Source organism: Aulonocara sp. 'chitande type north' Nkhata Bay, linkage group LG13 (assembly GCF_057382095.1).
Source record: "Aulonocara sp. 'chitande type north' Nkhata Bay isolate Kocher_YH1m ecotype deep benthic linkage group LG13, A_spYH_male_GT1.1, whole genome shotgun sequence".
Taxonomy (NCBI): domain Eukaryota; kingdom Metazoa; phylum Chordata; class Actinopteri; order Cichliformes; family Cichlidae; genus Aulonocara; species Aulonocara sp. 'chitande type north' Nkhata Bay.
Window position 1 is genome coordinate 4,286,979 of NC_141356.1, and position 19,848 is coordinate 4,306,826.

The 19,848-nt window shown below is 39.7% G+C and overlaps 1 protein-coding gene across 4 annotated transcripts in view; it reads right to left on the minus strand.

Moving 5' to 3' along the window:
- The window catches only part of LOC147315478 (stromal membrane-associated protein 1-like), a 161,918-nt gene that overhangs the window by 10,205 nt on the left and 131,865 nt on the right, over nucleotides 1-19,848 (minus strand). For 3 of the 4 annotated variants that reach the window (XM_086258319.1, XM_086258321.1, XM_086258320.1), the window contains 2 exons: nucleotides 16,944-17,186; nucleotides 5,871-6,063 (listed from right to left, as the gene is read on the minus strand). In XM_086258319.1, the coding sequence (XP_086114445.1) occupies nucleotides 5,871-6,063; nucleotides 16,944-17,186 (436 nt within the window). The remainder of the gene's footprint in view (nucleotides 1-5,870; nucleotides 6,064-16,943; nucleotides 17,187-19,848) is intronic. The other variant, XM_086258322.1, reaches the window with a different exon arrangement.

The following is a 19,848-nucleotide window of genomic DNA, read 5'->3' on the forward strand; positions in this document are numbered from 1 at the left end:
ACGATATAAGCCAAATAACTATATTTGTAAGATTTAAATGTGCCGTTGCTCACAAGTAAAATGTGAAATAATCAGCAGCTTGTTTTTATTTAAATATTTATTTCCCATAATAAGTTCAACAGGGTAGATGTACTTAAGGAACATGAGACTTTTTCAGATAAATAAAGGCAAATATTGCAAACTACACAAAAGGCAGCCACTAAAGCGTTTAAGTTTCAAAATAGAACAAACGAAACAGACTAAATTGTCAATTCCACTTAGAAACAAAATATTAATTCTAAAAATAAATCTTAGTTTGTTTTACAGAAGAACAGACAAAACTGACTAACTTTTGTCAATATCAAATAAACTGAGAACTAAAAGGAAATTCTCAATCTCTCCTTGTTGTATAGCTGAGCTTTTCAAACAGTTTTAACAGTTACTTTAGTCTGACAAAAGCCGAATGACGAATTAGCGCTTCCAGTCAGAGACTGAGGCTACGTCCACACGTACACGGGTATTTTTGAAAACGGAGATTTTCCGTTTTCGTTTTAAAAAATAATCCCGTCCACACATAAAGGCAGAAATGAAGGAAAACGCTGCTATGAACATGCCAAAGCAGCAGGTGGCGCTAGATTCCTAACCGTGCAGAAATATTGGCCAATCAGAAGTCTAGAAGCCTCGGTGGGAAAAAGTAAACAAAGCTGGGGCATAGAAGCAGAACCGAGTCGTATGTGTGGAGGGACAGTAACTGTGTGTATATGTAAGCATTTAAACACTGCAGAGAGTAGAATTAACAGTATTGTAGAAATTCATTTCACCGAAAGAATAACGTGGCGCACAGTGTGACGCATGCACCGGTTTATTGTATTTCCAGACTTGCTTTCGGCATAATTTACAGTGCACGCTACTCTGTTTTTTGTCAGACTTGAAATAGCCGAAATACCTTCACACTACGGAACTTCTTTGGCTCTTCTGTTCGACAATCTCTCCGGCATTGGAACCGTCATCTGTTTTCTCTTCGGTCACGCTCGGTTGATTTTTCTAGTCGGCACACTCATTTCCTCCATTACGCGCTGGCTCCATTACCCGCTGGCTGCTTCCCAAACAAACACACGTGCGGCTTGGCACTTGTGCTGTACGTAACAAGTCACGCGACGTGACGCTGCGGCTGTGATTGGTTCGGCTCTGCGCTACTTAATTTGGATTGGCTGACCTTTTTTTTTTTTTTTTTTTTTTTTTTTTGAGGACAAGAGCGGCGAGGTCTATCGCGATAGCTTAATTTCTCTATCGAGTAAAAGTTATATCGCGATACATATCGTTATCGTTCTATCGCCCAGCTCTACTTCATAACCTCACAAGAAGAAACAGAACAGGTTGTTGGGAAGAAGGACATCTGCAGAGTTAGCTTGATACCATCAGGCAGGCAAAAACAAACTATTTTTGCCTGCTTCCCTGCTTTGCTCTGTGCATGTACAAAATGAGAGACTGTCCTCTCATATTATAATATATCCTCTTTAGCACAAGTCATAATGCCCCACAGGTTTTAGTCTTTAGCTGTTATAAAGCCAAAAAAATCAGTACAGATCCATGGACAAATAGCTAATCCACAGATCACTGACGAAGCAATGTTTTTTGGCCTTCTGTATATTCTGACATTCTGATCACCTCATTGTTGGCTGCACTTAGAGCCTTTCCATTGCAGCATGGATAAGTGCACACAGTCCCGCGCACACATACAGTGCATGCAGGATGAAAGTCTGATTTTTGAGCATTAGCCTGGCAAGGTTCTTTTGGCTTTGATCTCAATCTGCATTTATTTGGATTCAGAGAGGACAATACGCAGAAAGCCCTTCATTCCATTCCTAATCCTTGATACATCAGTGTAAACATGGAACACTATAATCAATGCATGTGCCTGCTGTAAAAATCTGCTGCCTGTTTTCTCCCACCAAGCAGAAAACATGCAGCACTAATGCTTTCCCACACAGGCTGATGGATGATGTATGTGTGAACATCCGCCTACCTATACATCCTCGCACAGGCGCTCATGCACACTCTCCTGACACTTCAGTCTTTACACATAATAACTGTGAGATGAAAGCGAACCTGCAGACACTTCGCTATTTTTACTGCTGCACTGGGACCCTAGTAAATGCAGTGTGAACTAGACGTCCCTGCTTTTCAGCACGCTGACCTTTCATCTTTACTCTCCTACGTTTTTATGATGCATCTTCCCTCTAACATGCATGTGTGTGTACAACATTGCCTAGGTGTGCATCTGTTTGTGTGTAAACACCTAGGTCTGAGTCTGCAGCCTTGTATTTATAACCTGCACGTCTTTGCCAGCTTACGAGACGCCGTGTATGTGTAATGTTTGTTTACGCGCTACATTCACAAGACATTTCTACTGCGAGGAACCTTTAAGTCCTTTTTGAACACATGTCCTTCAGCTTGCACATTAAAAAAATGAATTACATTAAGAACATCCTTGAGTGTCGGTTTAAGTTACAGGTTGAGCAGGCAGCTGTATTCAGCCAGGCTAAACGCAGCAGCCCCAGGCCTTCTGCTGCATGCTCTGGACTTCTTTACGTTTCCTTGGACATGTTTCACCTCTCATCCGAGAAGCTTCTTTAAAAGTGCATATTACTCCCACATTAGGTTCATTGGCTTCACTAGCTAATTCTAGTCTTGGAAAAAAAGCATGGGGTTCTCTTCACATACAAAGTTCTGAATCATTGCACCACTTGATATTTTAAAGATCTCATAGATTGTCCCACTTCAGCTGCACTTCAACTTCCTAAAGTTTCTAAAAGTAAAATGGGAGGCAGCGACATCAGCTGTCAGGCTTGGAACAGCTCCCAGTTTGGGTTCAGAGTCAAACACCATCCATTTTTAAAATTATTAATCAATCTTTAAGATTAAGTTTGATTAATTAAAACCATCCCCTAGTTTTCTGCTTCAATGAAAGGCTGCTGTGGGACTTTCCTTGATCCTATGATCCACTGAGTGTTTTCTTCTCCCATTTCCTCTTTTACATGCCACTAGTACATGTCAGTAACTTCTGTCTACTTTCTCCCGCAATCTGCGTCTAATCTTGTTTATTTTTTAAGCTCTTTGTTCGTCTGTTTCCCTCGTCTTCTAAATGTTCTGATGTTCGAGCCTCATTCAGGAGGTCTCTGTTTTAGCAATCAAATGAGAGAACTTCATTGATTGCTCTCTCTCTGACACTGTGATGCCTTTACCATATAGTGTTTTGAGATGACTGCTGTTGTGAAATGGGACTATATAAATATAATTGAATTGAATGTAAATTGAATTTCAGTCCTCTGATCCACGAGTCCAGTAATGCATATAAATCGTAACTGCCGAGGTTCTTTGTGTGGGGCTATTACTGTAGCAGTAATATTTTCTGCTGAGTGTGTAACTGGATCTCAGTGTGTCTGTGTGTAATCAGATTGCTCAAAATGCATTTAAAGGTTCCTTTACACATTTTCAGATCTGATTACATACAGACACATTAAGATACAGTTACACAACTCTCCAAATGCACTTGCCGGTACTTTTGCTACGATAACAGCTCCCACACCTCTTGCCTTAACAGTAACTATTTTCTGCAGTGGCAGCATGTAATCATTAAAAATGTAGGCTCCCATTCTGGGGGTGATTCTCCAAAGAGGTCACAAGGTTCATGTGAGTGTCCAGAGATAAGAACAAAGCTTAGAAAAGCGTAACGTACAGCAAGTTTTTGTGGAACGTGTATGGGTACCATAAATTGTTTTGTAGCTTCCAAAAAAATACTTCAAACATCCAGGATTACGAAATCTTGCATCTTTTGTTTAACCTGATCAAATCATGATCTTAATTATTAAATTATTGTACTGATGAAGTCAGTGTCAGGAGCTAAAAAAAGAAAAAAAAAAAAAAAAAGATACTTTCTAGTTTCTGCAGAGTGAAGATACAAAAAAAGCTGCCGTTCCATTAAGAGTTATAGAATGTATCAAAAGGTTCTCAAGGTCCAAAAGCTCTTAATGCCATAAGTTTTCATTTTGTGTGCATCTGTAAAGGTGTCAGGCTATGAGCAAGTAAGAATTCTCTTGATTAATAGATCAGCTTTACCAGACAAACACACACATACACAATGTCAGCAGGGTGTGAGTGAGCTCTCAGCCTCTGACTGCTCTCCAAAGTCAGCCACAACTCCACTTGTTTATGTTGTTTTCCACCAGTCTCCTTTTTTCCATCTCTGAAATGTAGACCAAAAATAAACACAGCCTTTTGGCCAGGCTAAAATGTTCTCTTTGCACAAGCAGACACACTGCTGCCTTCATTTGCAGATTTCCAGCCACTTGCGGATCATTTTCCAAGCTATAAACGGATCATCAGCCTTTTAGTCCTCTTAATTGTATTACACTGTAGTTTTTAATTTTATTGTTAAGCACTTTGTGCAGCATCGGCTGTTGGAAATGTGCTATATAAATAAATCTGACCTTGACCTTGACCTTAAAACGTTGATATGATGAAGATGTTAGCAATAATTTGACACTTTATAGGTCAAACACAAAACAAAAGTGTAATTTATTTCGAGTTTTGAGGCGGCACAGTGGTGAAGAGGTGCAGACTGTCACCTCATAACAAGAAGGGTCCTCGTTCAATCCTCCCGGCCTTCTTGGGGAGTAGGTTTCAGCTCATGGCCACAGAAACAATGGTGCAATGCAATGCATGCAATTAAATGAAGTTAAATAGCATTTTTATTTATTTATTGTCATTGTCAAGAACAATGAAATTGCGTTTGGGGCTTCCATACAACCCCAAAAAAAGAAGAAAATAATAAATACCCCTTAAAACCCAAGTGTACATATTTAACCCAGTGTGACTCCAATGCAATAAGACAATCCTTAGCAATAATGTTCGTAGAAATTCAGACAAAGACCTGAGAAACATGACAAAATACAACAATGCAACCCATTCAATATTATTGTACTGTGAGATATGATATCAGATATGATAGTTATTTATTTAAGAAAGAGGGGGGGGGGGGGCAGGAGGGGGAAGAGAATAAAGATATGATGCACCAATGCAGACCAGTTAATTGCTATTAAGAAGTTGGATATGGTTATTGTCCGTGAGAGGGGGGCAGAGAGTAGCGAAAATAAAGTGAGGATTAGTTTTGTTCGGCGGCTCTTGAGAAGATTAAGAGGTCGAGAATCAATGCCAAGCTCACTGCTACACCATCTTTGTGGGTAACGTCCAACCCCATGTTTGAGTGCGGTGTGTAGTTGTAAACAGTTTAGCCAAGACCACTGAAGTTTTTACAGCTGTAATTTAGATTTGGAAGCAGGAAGACCCCCCAGCACTGAACAGAACTGAAAGCCAGAACCTTTATTGAGCCTTGATTTGAGGTGGGTTGCCAAGTGGCTGGCACATGTGCAGCCCTAGTGGGAGAATATCAGCGGAGTATTGAAGATCAGCTTTTCTGCCAGGATTGAGCTTTGTCTCCTGTCTGAACTAACACCATGCTCGATCTTTTGTGGAACGGCTAATATAAAACCGATAATAAATGTGATTTTTTTAAACAAATTTTTAAGCTTTTGTGTCGGTATAGTTCAGTTGACAAAAGACGCTCAAGCTCAGTAAACACATGAGCCTGACCCAAAAGAGAAAGTGGCATGAAATCACAACTCCTTAGCAACAAACTGTCAATCTTTATTTTTTCCCTCTACCAGTCTTAGAAACACCTCCTGCAAACTGTATCCTTTAAAAAGACCTACAAACTTGAGTGACTCTGCTTGAATTGAAAATGTGAGTTTGAGTCAATTGACCAAGCTGCTTTGACTTGATTAACAAAGGGTTAATAATAACTGCTGGCTGTATGAGAGCATGTGTGTTACCTTGTCCTGGAGCAGGCTGTTGCTGGCTTTGTGGCTGACTGCCCACTGAGCTGCTTGCGTACAGGGACAGGATCGAGTCTTTAGATAAAAGCTTCTTCTCCTCTGCTTTCGCTGTGGTAGTGGTGGAGGTAGAGGAGGAAGAAGAGGAGGAGGTGGAGGGGTCCACCTGTGGAGTTGTTATACTGGAACCAGACTGTCAGACAGAAAGACACAGGGCAAGGAGAGAAGCGTCATGAATATATAGACTTTCATCCAGACAGATCATTTCTCATACACTACAATCATGTAGTTGCTCTTGTCACCATACCCTAAAAATATACATGTAATGTAAATCTCACCTAATCAGCAGAAAGAACCAGACCAGAGAAACAAGGCAGAGGAGCTTAGATTTGTTTTCTCACCTATTCTGTCTTACCTATTTTAATCTTTAACGTACATGAGAATAAACATGGTCATAGTTTCAGATGATAATGCCAACGTTTGTGTTAGACCCCAGTCACACTGGCAGAAACACAACACCACCAACACCAACCAGCCAACTTGCCATTTACTCTCTGAGCTGTAGGGGAAGTGTTACGAGTGTGACACAAACAGCAAAGGGAGAATATTTGCCTTCATATTAAGAGCTGCACCTGCAGGAAGGCACAACTTTTAATTTGAAGGAGAACGTTTTTAGTTTTCCATCGTGGTTACTGCCGCTTGTGTGTTGGCAAGTCTTTGCAGACAAGTCGACATCTTCCATGCAAACTACGGGCAGCTGGGCAATCTACCAGCATCCAAAGCACTCACGAGTTTTTAAACCTGACAGATTTTACCCAGTGATTGCTGGCAACCTTCAGCAACCATTTGCTAACCAGTCGGGGAATATGCATTTTTCTATGGTGACTTTAAGTTTTCTGGGAGTTACCAGCTAGTCTTTATTCCTTGTGTGAGTGGAGCTTTATCTTTTTCACAGTGACTTCCACTTCCAGTCACTAAGTGATCCCTGTGAGCCAAAAACTCAGGATTCGATATTTTCTACTCTTGGCCGTGAGCAGAGAAGCCTTTCCCAACTATTGTGTAAAATCCTCTGCTAATGAGGGGCAGCCAATCAGAAGAAACTTGGCTTAAAGGAAGGGAAAAAGGGCCAAGGCCAAAACAAAGAGGAATAAGATTTTATATCATGTCAAAGTACTTTAGTAAGTCCGAGAGTCGCCTGCTTTGCTGCTCTTTTCACTGTTGCTAAACTGCTTTGCATAAATGCCAATTACTCACATTTCACAAATTAATTGCCAACAAAATAGGAAATGGTTAGAAAGACAGAACCTGAAGGAAGTGAAGACAAGAGAGCAAGTTCTCAAATAAACATGAGCAGCCATAAAATAACTTTTACTGAATAAACAAAACAAAAAACAAATTAAAAAAATCTGAATATAACATTTTCTGTCTGTCAAACTGTGTGTTTGGCAGATTTGGACATATTCTCTTGCTTGTACTCATAATTATAAAATAAATCCAACAGGTTTGTGTCACTGAATACACAGCAGACTTGGAAATATATTTAGTCATACCTTTGGCTACTCAATGTGCCACAGAGAGAAAAGATGGCCAAGACAGGAAAAAGACTGATGTGAAGATGGAAGAAAAAAAGGGTCTAAACAAAGGGCCGAAAAGCAAGAGTTAAATAAAGGACAAGACAGGGGAGAAAAGAACAGAGGAGACAACATAGGAGAGAGAAGAGAGGAGCATTGTCAGTGTAAGTGAGACGGATGACATTAATTAGGCCGCTGCAAAGAGAGGAAGACGTGAACTGTTGGAGACAGGACACACGCACGCTGTTCCGCTCACATACACCTTTTCATTATTAAGAAAAAAACAAAACAAAAACAGCTTTCATGCACACACCCATTATGTTTAATGGATGGAGCTGACAAAAAAAACAACACCTGCTTAAAAGCTCTGCTCAGGTGTGTGTGGGAATGTGTGTGTGTGTACACATGTGAAGAGATGGGACAAAGACTGAAAATAGAAAGGGGGAAGGCGACAGACAGCATGAAGAAGATAAGGAGAGACAGTGTGATAAACAGCAGCTCCTGCAAGCCGCTCTGCAGTGAATAAGCACGCTGCAGTCAGTGTCACAAGCACACATCATATATTACACAAAGTTGCACACCACCCACACACAACACATAAAACACACACACACAGAAATGCAAGCACATGTGTTGTCCTCTGCTGCTTAGCAGGCAGCACTGCGCTCCTCCGTCTCTCCCTGCAGACTTCATCCGACTGGAGGAGGGAAGGCGGAGATGAGGTGGAGGGGGGAATGGAGAAGAAAATGTGGGGCAGGGGGAGCAAGATAGGAAGAAGGAAGGGGAAAAGCAAAAACAGTGTAGGTGAAAGTAAAGGTAGGGGTGGAAAGAGGAGAGAAAAACAAAGTGAACACGGGTGAGCTGAAATGAAAAGCGGCAGGTGAGGATGGAGGAATAACAAGAGCAGAGGAGGTAAGATGGATGGCTAGTCATACCGAGAGACAGACAGACACACACACACACACACACACACACACACACACACACACACACACTCTCCATTTTCTCTCAAGTGAAGCCAGTTAAGGTGGGTCAGGTATTGAAGGGGGCAGGAGGAGCTTCCTATTAATAGTCATAGAACATTAGCATGAAGGAAGGTGAGAACACCTGATCTGCCTCATGTCAGCGAGCTATATAACATAACTCAGTCACGGAAGCTAAGTCTGTTTCCTGCTAAGCGTTTTGGGGTTTCTTTGCAAAGTTAAAAAGAATACATTTAATAGACTTCAAAATCTCCAGGCTGCAGTAATCGTCAGCCATTCAGCTTCCTTCTTCGGGAAAGTGCTATGGAAGCGACGGCATGACTCAGACAGAGTCTGCAGGCTCTGAACCGCTGAGATAAGACCATCATCTGGGATGATTTGGGAAGGGAGCTATAACATGTGGAGCATGTGGGATGTGAGCCAATTAAAGCAGCTGGCAGGTGGGGTGAGCTTTACCAAGCTGGCACTAACATTGGGTAACTAGCTTCTGATGTCTACTTGTTGATGCAGAGCTATAATAACGCCTTCTGACAATTTGTCTATTTGTTTTAGGAGTCACAACGACAGTAGACTGACCACCATAAAGTTTTCAAATGCATCAATTTAAAAAAAAAAAGTTTTTAGCATAATCAAGTCAAAATTAAAACTCACAAGCAATTTAAATACTGAAACGGGGTGTGTTTCCTGTAATCATTCCTATTGACAATAACAAATAAGGAGTCCTTTTCTAATGTACTTTTAAGGTCAGGGTCCTGTGCAAATTGTGGATGCACATATTAAACATGGCCACAGTTTCAGAGGATGAGATTAGCGTATGCACGAGTAATCCCTCATAACCAAGAGCTCAGGCTTCACACGCTTATGTGAGTAAAACAGAACAATAATATGATCACATCTCTTTGGCTGCGAGCCTCCCAATCCCCTGTTTTTGCGAAGCAGACAATCAGAGGAAAGTTGCCTGAAGGCAGAGGGACTAAAACTGCCTGCTTAACACAAAGGACGTGAGGAGCTGCACCAAGACAAACAGGGTTACTCTAGTAGCCCGATTTCCAAGAATAAACACATGGAGCTGGAAATGTGTCCTCTTTAGAGTATTTTATTTGGAAGTGATTTCTCTCTTCATCACCATCACTTCCAGAGGGTACTAGAACCACAAAGACAAATGACATTACTAATGGCTGTATTGCAATAACAATAACATCTTGTTAATGGACAGAATGTCTGGGTTGGTTTGACCTCTGACCCCCTGAATGGCCCACTGAATGATCACTGAACTGAATTTGGTGGTGAAAAATATTTCTAATGTTAATTTAAGAGTTGTTAAAAGAGAATGGTCACTTGTGACCGGAACACTAAAGTAAGGGGTGGGTGCACACAACTGGAGGGTTAATCTGTTATACAATATTACATATCTTTTAGAATAAAAAAACAACAACAAAACAAAACAAATGAAAACTCATCATGAGGATCAGGAAAGGGAGTGTGCATCGGGATCTAGCAATTATATCTGGCCAACAGGCATGTAAACATGCCAAGCTGCTCAGTCTGCATGTGTAACTGCACACACCATCAAATAGAAGCCAGTGATGAATCAGTACAGTACAAATAACACTGCACTTTCAAAAAATCCTATCACCTAGAACACTTGCCAGATCACAGTTTAACACAGTTTGAAACAGTGGAGGAGAACAGGCATGTGCCACAGAGGCACAACTACAGAATCCCACGTAGTGATCAAAAATAGCAGCCACTATGCAGACGTGCAGGGGAAGATGGCCTTAAATGATGAAGTAAAGATGGCTGATATTTACAGACCCACTCCCTTAAATGTATTAGAGTCCCAGGCAGGCTGATAGGTTGCAGTCTTTCAAAACATCATATTACTGTCAAGAGATGTGTTTGGGATGAGGTGATGCAAATAAGAGTGAGCATCCTTTAACTCAAAGATGTTTCTTTAAATTGCTGCCTCTTTTAGCTTAGAACAAAACAGCTTCCACTGGCCTTTCACTCGTTCCACCATCTGTGACTGCCAGACACTCCAGGAGAATTTGCTCTATTTGCACTGAAAGAACAGCAAAGCAGTCCAGAAGGGTTTTTTTGCCAAAGCTAGACAGGTGGCACACAATGTAAGAGATGCACCATTCTTGCTCTCTTTAAATGCAAAAGAAATTCATGCAGCAAATGTCACATGTGTATCGTCGTTCACAGTGGCAGTTCTACATACGCAGATACATCAAATACACACACACACACCATGCTCATAGTGTGTGAGGTGCTGCAGGGCTCCTAGCAGCATATTGTGTAATAGAAAGCTTCTTCAACAAGGCTCCTTTCTTTCTTTCTTCCTTTTTTTTTGCAATGTTGGTGTTGATGAGAGCAGCCAGAGCTCTGAATTACTGCTCTGACAGCCTTTTCCTCACTGTCACTATTCATAGACTTCTACAGCCAAACACACACACACACACACACACACACACACACACACACACACACACTCGTGCTCACTATGGTTTTCCATCACTGCTTGAAATACTCATACACTCCCCTCTGATAGACCATCTGTGGCTTTAAAACCGTAATAGGCTGTGTGTGTGTGTGTGTGTGTGTGTGTGTGTGTGTGTGTGTGTGTGTGTGTGTGTGTGTGTGTGTGTTAATTTACTAAAAACAAAAGCAAAGCTTGCCTTGGAGTAAATCTGAATTAGCCTACGAGTGTGCCAGAAAGGAAAAGAAAAACAAGCAGAGAACGAAACAAAGGCAAAAACCGAGATCGCTGGTCACTGCTTCATTACCTCACTGCTCTCTGCCTTCTCACCCTCTTTGTTGTACTCTCAACAAAATGCAGTTCATCCGTTTTCCTGTCTCGCACTTCATCCCTTCCTCAGCAATCAACTACATTGCCTTCTGTTATTTACTTCAGACCCAGACCTCCATTTCTTCCTTGGATGTAATCATGAAACCCACAAAGTTCCCATTAAAGCCACCATGTTCACACTTTGGTCCTTCAAATGAACAGGTACAAAAAAAAAGAAAAAGAAACCAAACACAAGTGCACAACCAACGCAGATGTCTGACAATTTTCAACTAACAACTCATATAGATATTGAAAATAAGACATTGATGTATGACAGCAACATAGATCCTGATTGTAATTTCTTTAACAATAAGACAAATGAATGCAATTATTATACAAATGAGCAACTTAAAAAGGAATTCAAGGTAGAACAGGGTATAACAATGGTTCACTTTAATAGTCGAAGCTTATATGCAAACTTTCAATCCATCAAAGACTACATAACACAGTTTGAACAGCCATTCAATGTGATAGCCATATCGGAGACCTGGATAACTCCTGGAAAAGAAGAAGACTTTAAAATAAATGGATATGAATTCCTTCATGTAGACAGGATCAACAAGAAAGGAGGTGGGGTGGCACTTTACATTGATAAAAACCTAAAGTACAAAAGAATGGGAAGAATGACAACTGTTATTGATGGAGTGATGGAATGTTTATCAGTGGAAATAATTATAGAAAAAAGGAAAAACCTAATTGTCAGTTGTATATATAGAACACCAGGATCTAAGATTGAGATATTTAAGGATAATATGGAGGACTTATTTACAAATATAAATCAGAAAAGAATGTTTATTTGTGGGGACTTTAATATTGACTTATTGAATCCAAATCATAATAAGAGTACAGAAGAATTTATTGATTCCATGTACAGCATCGGTTTATTTCCACTGATAACAAGACCGACCAGAATAACATCTCATTGTGCAACTCTATTAGATAATATATTTACAAATATAATAGAAGGAAAGATAAAAAGTGGGCTGTTAATCAATGATATAGTGACCATTTACCAGTCTTTGCATCGTATAATTGCCATTATAAAGTGAACAACGATGGACATAAGATTATTTACAAAAGAATAAGAACAGAGAAGACCTTAAATTGTCTTAGAAATGAACTTTTAAAGCAAGATTGGAATATTGTATATGAACAAACAGAAGTTAATAAAGCTTACGAAGGATTTTTAAGAACATTTAACACATTACTTGATAAAAACTGCCCAGTAATTGAAATCAATAGGAAACACAACTATGCAGGAAGACCATGGATGACAAAAGGACTACAAAATGCCAGCAAAAAAAAGAATACCTTATATCGAGAATTCATAAAAAAGAGAACAATAGAAACTGAAATGAAGTATAAAACTTACAAAAATAAATTAACTAATATAATGAGATCCTGTAAAAGAGAGTATTACATTAAAAGGTTAGAACACAATAAAGATAACACAAGAGATATATGGAATGTATTAAACAGAATAATCAAAAATGAATCAAGGAATAATGATTACCCTGGGTACTTTATAGAAGGGACAAGAAGTATTAATAACATGAAAGAGATAGTAAATGGCTTTAATGAATTCTTCGTAAACATAGGGCCAAAACTGGCAGAAGAAATAAAGGTTGATGGAATAGAAAGGGACACTGGTGAAAATATTGAAAGGAATAGTAGCTCAATGTTTTTAAGAGCAGTGGAAGAGAAAGAGATTTATGACATGGTTAGAGGACTTAAGAACAAAACCAGTACAGACTGGAATGATATTGATATGGTAACGGTAAAGACAGTTATTGATGGTATCGTAAAACCATTAAAATATATATTCAACTTGTCGTTTCAAAAAGGAGTTTTTCCACAAAAAATGAAAGTTGCTAAAGTTATTCCCATTTACAAAACCGGTGAAAGACATCATTTTACAAACTATAGACCAGTGTCAATACTCTCCCAGTTCTCTAAGATACTGGAAAAACTCTTCATAAAAAGATTTGACAGTTTTGTGGAAAAATATGAATTAATGACAGATAGTCAGTATGGGTTCAGAAACAACAGATCAACAGCTTTGGCACTGATAGATTTAATGGAAAAGATAACGGAATGTATGGATAATAAGAGGTATGCGCTCGGAGTTTTCTTAGATCTAAAGAAGGCGTTTGATACTGTTAATCATGAAATTCTATTAAAAAAACTGGAAAAGTACGGGTTTAGGGGAGTGGTTTTGGAATGGTTAAAAAGCTATGTAGGGAATAGGCAACAATATGTACAAATAAATGAATATAAATCTAATTTGATGGATATAGCTTGTGGAGTACCTCAAGGTTCAGTACTGGGTCCAAAAATGTTTATTATGTATTTAAATGATATCTGCAGAGTATCGGAGATTTTAAAGTTTGTAATATTTGCAGATGACACAAATATACTGTGTTCAGGTGTGGAGTTGCCACAGGTTTTGGGGATGATCACACAGGAATTAACGATATTAAAGAAGTGGTTTGATATAAATAAATTATCATTGAATCTCGATAAAACCAAATTTATGTTGTTTGGAAACCAAAAGAAAAACATCGAAGTAGAAATATGTGTTGACAATGTATATTTAGAAAGAGTAAATGAAATAAAATTTCTTGGGGTGATCATTGACCACAAGCTCTGTTGGAAGCCACACATTACTTATGTTCGGGGGAAATTGGCACGGGGCATTGCCGTCCTGGGAAAAGCAAAGCATATGTTGGATCAGAAAGCACTGCACATTTTATACTGTGCTTTACTACTGCCATATATGAGCTACTGTGTAGAGGTCTGGGGAAACACATACAAAAGTAACACACAAACAATAACTATAATACAGAAAAGGGCCATTAGATTAATAAATAATGTAGGGTACAGGGACCATACAAATGCACTCTTTGTCAAAATGCAAGCTATTAAATTCCAAGACTTGGTGAAGCTTAAAACAGCGCAAATAATGTATAAAGTAAGAAATAAATTGCTTCCCAAAGAAATCTGTAAATTGTTCATAGAAAGAGAAGGTGGGTATAACTTAAGAGGGAAATGGAATTTAAAAATACAAAGTGCTAGAACAACTTTAAGAACTATGTCAATCTCAATTGCAGGAGTTAAATTATGGAACAGTCTAACAGAAGAAATAAAAGACAGTCAAAACATAAAACAGTTTAAAGTAAAATATAAAAACCTAATTTTAAATAAGTATAAGAATGAAGAAAACGGGGTTAACCCAGGATGGTAATGTTGCTGGTAATGGTGTTGCGGTTCTTTTTTGGTTGTTTTTTTGTTTTGGTTTGTTGTTTTTCCATAACTTGTGTATCTGCAAATATACACATTCTGTATTTTTCATATGAAAGAAACTATACTGTGGTGGGGCTTGCTAATTTCTTGTTTTTGATTTATGTATGTTATGTTTTGTTTTACTTCATATGTTTATATGTTTCATATGTTGTTTGTTTAATTTAAGACAAAAAAAAATTAAATGAATGAGAGGTAAAACTTGAGGGGGTAGGGACAAATAAGTAAATACTTCAGCCTACTCCTTTTCAAACAAATAATGGAATGATATTTTGTAATGATTGTGAAGGCACATGTTTGAAATGTTTGAAATAAAAATGAACTGAACTGAACTGAACTGAACAATGTTCCATATCTGGTTGAGGTGTCACAAAAATATTCAGGCGACGCATACTTTGATGCACATTTAGCATTAATGGGCTGTATGAATAGCTTTAAGTGAGTCATGGCAATCATTTCCTCATACAAAGAAAACAGAGGAGAACGTGATGTTTTTGCAGTGAATTATGGGAATTTAATGCATGAAAATGCCTTTTATTGTTACCTTTGAAGAGCAACAACACATATTCATAATAAACCTCTGTTACCTCGTTCCAATTCAGTAGCCTTGGTCTTAACTGAATGCCCATGTTTTCCTGGAGAGCGCATCCATGTTTGACCTCCTGACTTACACTGCAGTAATTCTGCAGTTTAAAGGCAGCAGAGGTTACTAGCCAAGAATCTCATCAATTCAAAGCTTTACAAGAGTAGCTGATTGGCTTTATTTTGAACACTAAGCTAAAATTATCTAAGCTGGAGGGTGAATGCTAACTTTTTTCCACTTGATAAGCGTTAACGTTGGGTTCCTAATTGCATGGCAGGATGCTGTAAACGGACCTGTTGCTAGAAATGTTGTTGTTATTTGGCGCTACATAAATAAAATTGAATTGAAATTGAATCAAAACAACCTGCCTGCTTCATCAACATCAGTAACTTTATTTAACAGGCTCTTCTCTTGTTTGTTATTGATTCCTGCTGACAACTTTTTATATTTTATTCCTGCACAGTTGGTGTGCAGCACCCACAATTTCCGTTGAACATGCACAATGACAATAAAGGGCTAAATATGTGGATTTTCTTAAACCTGGACATAACTGTCCCTATAAAAGTTAAACTGTGCTTTTAAAGGCTGAAGATCAGCTCTTCTCTGACAGCATGGTGGGAGTTTCTAAAATTGACGGCGTCTTCATTAATCCCATGCAAACGTACACCTATCTGGAACAACCCTGACATATTACAAAACAATAATATGATAAACTTTTCAGATTGGAGTGGTAAAGGAATCAAATATTTAGAACATATACTAGAAGGAACAGAATTTATTTCATTTGACGGACTAGTTACACAATATGGGATCAACAAGAAAAGATTTTTAGAATATCAACAAATTAAATCCATAGTAAAAAAGAAATTTAAACCGGGTCAAGTTGAACTACAAACAACACCAAGTGTGGTTCAATTTCTTACTCTTAAACCCCCCAAATTACTATCCAAAATATACAGAATGCTGTCTAAAACAGATGAATCAATATCACTTCCTATTGCAAAATGGGAAGCGGATTTATTAGTTAACTTAGACCTAAACTTCTGGTCTCAGATTTGCTTAAAAACCTTTCATCTAATTAGAAATCCCAGTCTTCAATTAATTCAATACAAAATACTACATAGAGTGCACTATACAGGCCATCGGATGTTCAAGATGGGCTTTACGTCTACCAACAACTGCTCACACTGCCAAACCAATTCACCGGACAATTATATCCACGCTCTTTGGTTCTGTCCACCAGTTCAGACGTTTTGGCGCGAGATATGTGAAGACTTATCGAAGTGTCTGAAATGTAACATTCCAACTTCCCCCTTAGTGTGTTTGTTGGGCAGCTTAGATAATGTCACTTCAGAAAAGAATATCGCCCATATGGTTTTCACTGCCCTATGCATAGCCAAGAAAACAGTCCTCATGAACTGGAAAAATAAAAATAATCTTAATTCTAACCAATATAGAAATTATCTATTAGATTACATTAGTCTTGATACAGCCTCTGCCACCACATCAGATCAATTGCTCTGGGCTCCTTTGATCAGCTCCATCACCTAGTGGGGGTGGGGGGTCATAGTTTGGTCCCGCCTTCACTGTTGTGATTGGTGTGGGGGTAGGGACAGGCTTAGGGCGTCGGGGGGGTTCCCCGGAGGCATCTTCCTTGGGGGGCTCAACCCGGGGTAGCGGTCATGTCCGGTTAGGGGCTCTGTTGGCTCTCAGGTGACTGTTTCCTCGCGGCTGCGTGCAGCGGGGCTAGGGGAGGGTCTGTGCTGACGGACGTGGGTTACTGACCTGGTAGCCTGGCTGCCCCTGGGTGGGTCCGGGATGGGCGTGAGGTTCTGGGGGCGCTCCGTCTCTGGGCTGGGACCCGGACCGGGCCTCGGTCGCTTGGGTCCTGGTTGGTGTGTTGCCGGGGTTGTGGGCGGGTGGGTGCATGGGGGCCCAGCCCTGGAGCAGGGTGCCGCCGGTGCATCGAGCCACCCCCAGGTGGCTCGATGCACCGCTTTTCAGCTTCAACTTGGGTGCCTTCCATATCTGTTTTATTAAGAAAGCAGCTCATTATGCAGTCAGATCCTGGACCGAGCTTAACGCATCACTCCGCCAGAGCTCAGCTGCCATAGTTCAGAGGTGGAATTTCTATGAGATGCTATACTCAGAAAATCAAAGATAACAAAGCAAACGTGGTTTGATTTCGCCTGAGAAAACTGTTTACTCCAAGAATTACAAGAGACTATAATACATTTTAGCTTTTAGGTACTTTCATGTTATTACTATTATGTGGGGAAAACAGTTTTAATGGGAAACAAAAATAACTCAGAGAAATCTTTTTCTCTCCTTGCTCTATCCCCCTTTCACTCCCCACCACATTACTTTGAGTTTTCCAAGTAAAAAATATCTCATAACTGCATTTTTCAGACTCAGGCAGAGGTGAATGAGAGACAGAGGACAGGACGAGGAGAGAAAGTGTGTTTGTGTGAAAGGGAGAGCGAGCGCAAGAAGCTGCGGATAACACAAATCCTCCCCCTCCTACAAGGCTGTAATCGCATTTTTATAATTGACATATGCACAGATAGGCCAGCGCGCCCCGATGCCGGTTAATAGCTGCCCAAATCAGCAGGCTGCCGGCTTCCTCTTTCTTCATGGGCCGACTAATCACAGCTGTAAAGCAATATCCGCCTGCCGAATCCAAAATTCATTCCTCAGTATGTCTGTGTGCATGTGTAAAAATCAGGGGATGTGTACTGACTGTGAAAACTGTGTTATTGTGTGTATGGCTCATATGTATAGGAGAGGAACGGAAATGAGCCGACGTGTGAGAGGTGGCGCTGCATGTTGGTTTGTGGGGTTTTCTCTCGGGAGTCTGAACCTGTTTATAGAAGACTGATGTGAGTGAGGAAGCATATAATATAATATATATACTCATTATAGATCTAGAAGTGTGCAATAACAGGTAATGTCACAAGGTCATCTAAATCCCATGTGTTTCTGTTTGAGGCTGGAACATTCGTAGGTCATTAGTTTTGCAGATTTGTCGCTGACAAAGAAACAAACGTCGTGACTCAATCATCACCAAGCCCTTCAACCAACCCATTAGAGCAGGGCGATATGACCAAAAATATGCTGCCTACGATAGCCGTAATGCTCCGACAATCCATCAAGCGGTGCGGCTTCGTAGCTTAGCAAAGTCGTACTAAAACATTTGACAAATTTTCGAGCGCTGTGTACATAAAATCGTTTCGAGGTCAGTAAACACAACCAGAATTCATACACAAGGCACACGGGATTATAAGGGGCGCTGTTGATTTTCAGAAAAGTCAAAGGATTGATTTTAAGTGTGCCGTATTTTCCAAAAAACACGGTAATAACGACGGCCCACTAGCATGCTCTACCAAAAATAGTGCTTTGTTGTGTATCTGAGGGATGAAAGCTAAACCAGTTCCACACTGAAGTTGCAGCATTTTTACAAACCAGTTCCGTTTCATTCAACGATCCGCTTTCGCCCTCCTCATTCTCCGTCGCTGCCATGCTTTTTTTGCCATGTGCGTATGAAAACAAAGGCACTGAGCGTTTTACCCAAATTCTATCGCAATATTTCATTTTATCGTTGCCCAACATTATACCGGTATTACCGTGAAAGGTATGATATGGCCCAGCCCTATAACCCATGTTTCCATTTTTCAAGCGTCAGTGTTAGTTTGAGTGTTTTATTTACAAGCATTTTATGGGTACAGTAACAAATCGATACATTATCATAAACTTAAAATTAATCTATTAAAAACACAAAACTGCCACAGTGACCAAAATAGACACAATAGACTCTTTGCCTAATCATTTTATATACGTGGCTACAGACTGGCACCACATGGTTTATAATTGGTTTATAATGGAGCACTGTAACAAAAAATAATTTCCCCCAGGGATCAATAAAGTATTCTGATTCTGATTCTGATTCATACACTATGCTTCATAGGTTAGTTTAAATTTAAAGATCACAAAAAGTTCCAACTATATTTGACCATTTAACATATTTCATCATCTCTTTCTCATCAAGTCTTTCACCTACACCACCACTGCTCTCTCTCCTCCTTATTTGCAGCTCATCTTCCTCCTCAACTCAAACATATTCTCCTGATCTGCAGCCCTGACTTCTGTTCAAGCTTATTTATTCCTGATATTGTTGCAATTACATATCGTCAGCAGACAGATGAACTTGCTGTCTCCGGACAGCTGACAACAAGACAGTGAAGCAATAACAGCTGGTTACAAGCTAATATTATGTTAGCTAGCTAATTTTAGGCTTGAGAGTCCTAAGAATCACGCTTCCCCCTAATGTCCCCATTAAGAGGTTGAACTTCTATGAAACGCACACACACACACACAAATTTGAAACCTTCTGTCAGCACAAGCTAGAAATGCACAACCCTGACTCAATGGGTCTGTGCAGAGCTAATCTCTGTGCAGGCAGGTAATTGCTCGCTGTCTTAGTTGTTAGATGCTTCAGGAACATCCTTACTGGGAACAACGCAATAAACTTCATAAAGAAGTCATCACACCCTGCGCACTCTCTCTTTGAATATCTGTCCTCTGGCAGACGATACAGGACATTAAAAAACACACCGCTAGACTTTTGAACAGTTTTCACACAAAGACCATCACCACTTTAAAGGCTGCTGTGAGCTCACCTAAACAATGACTT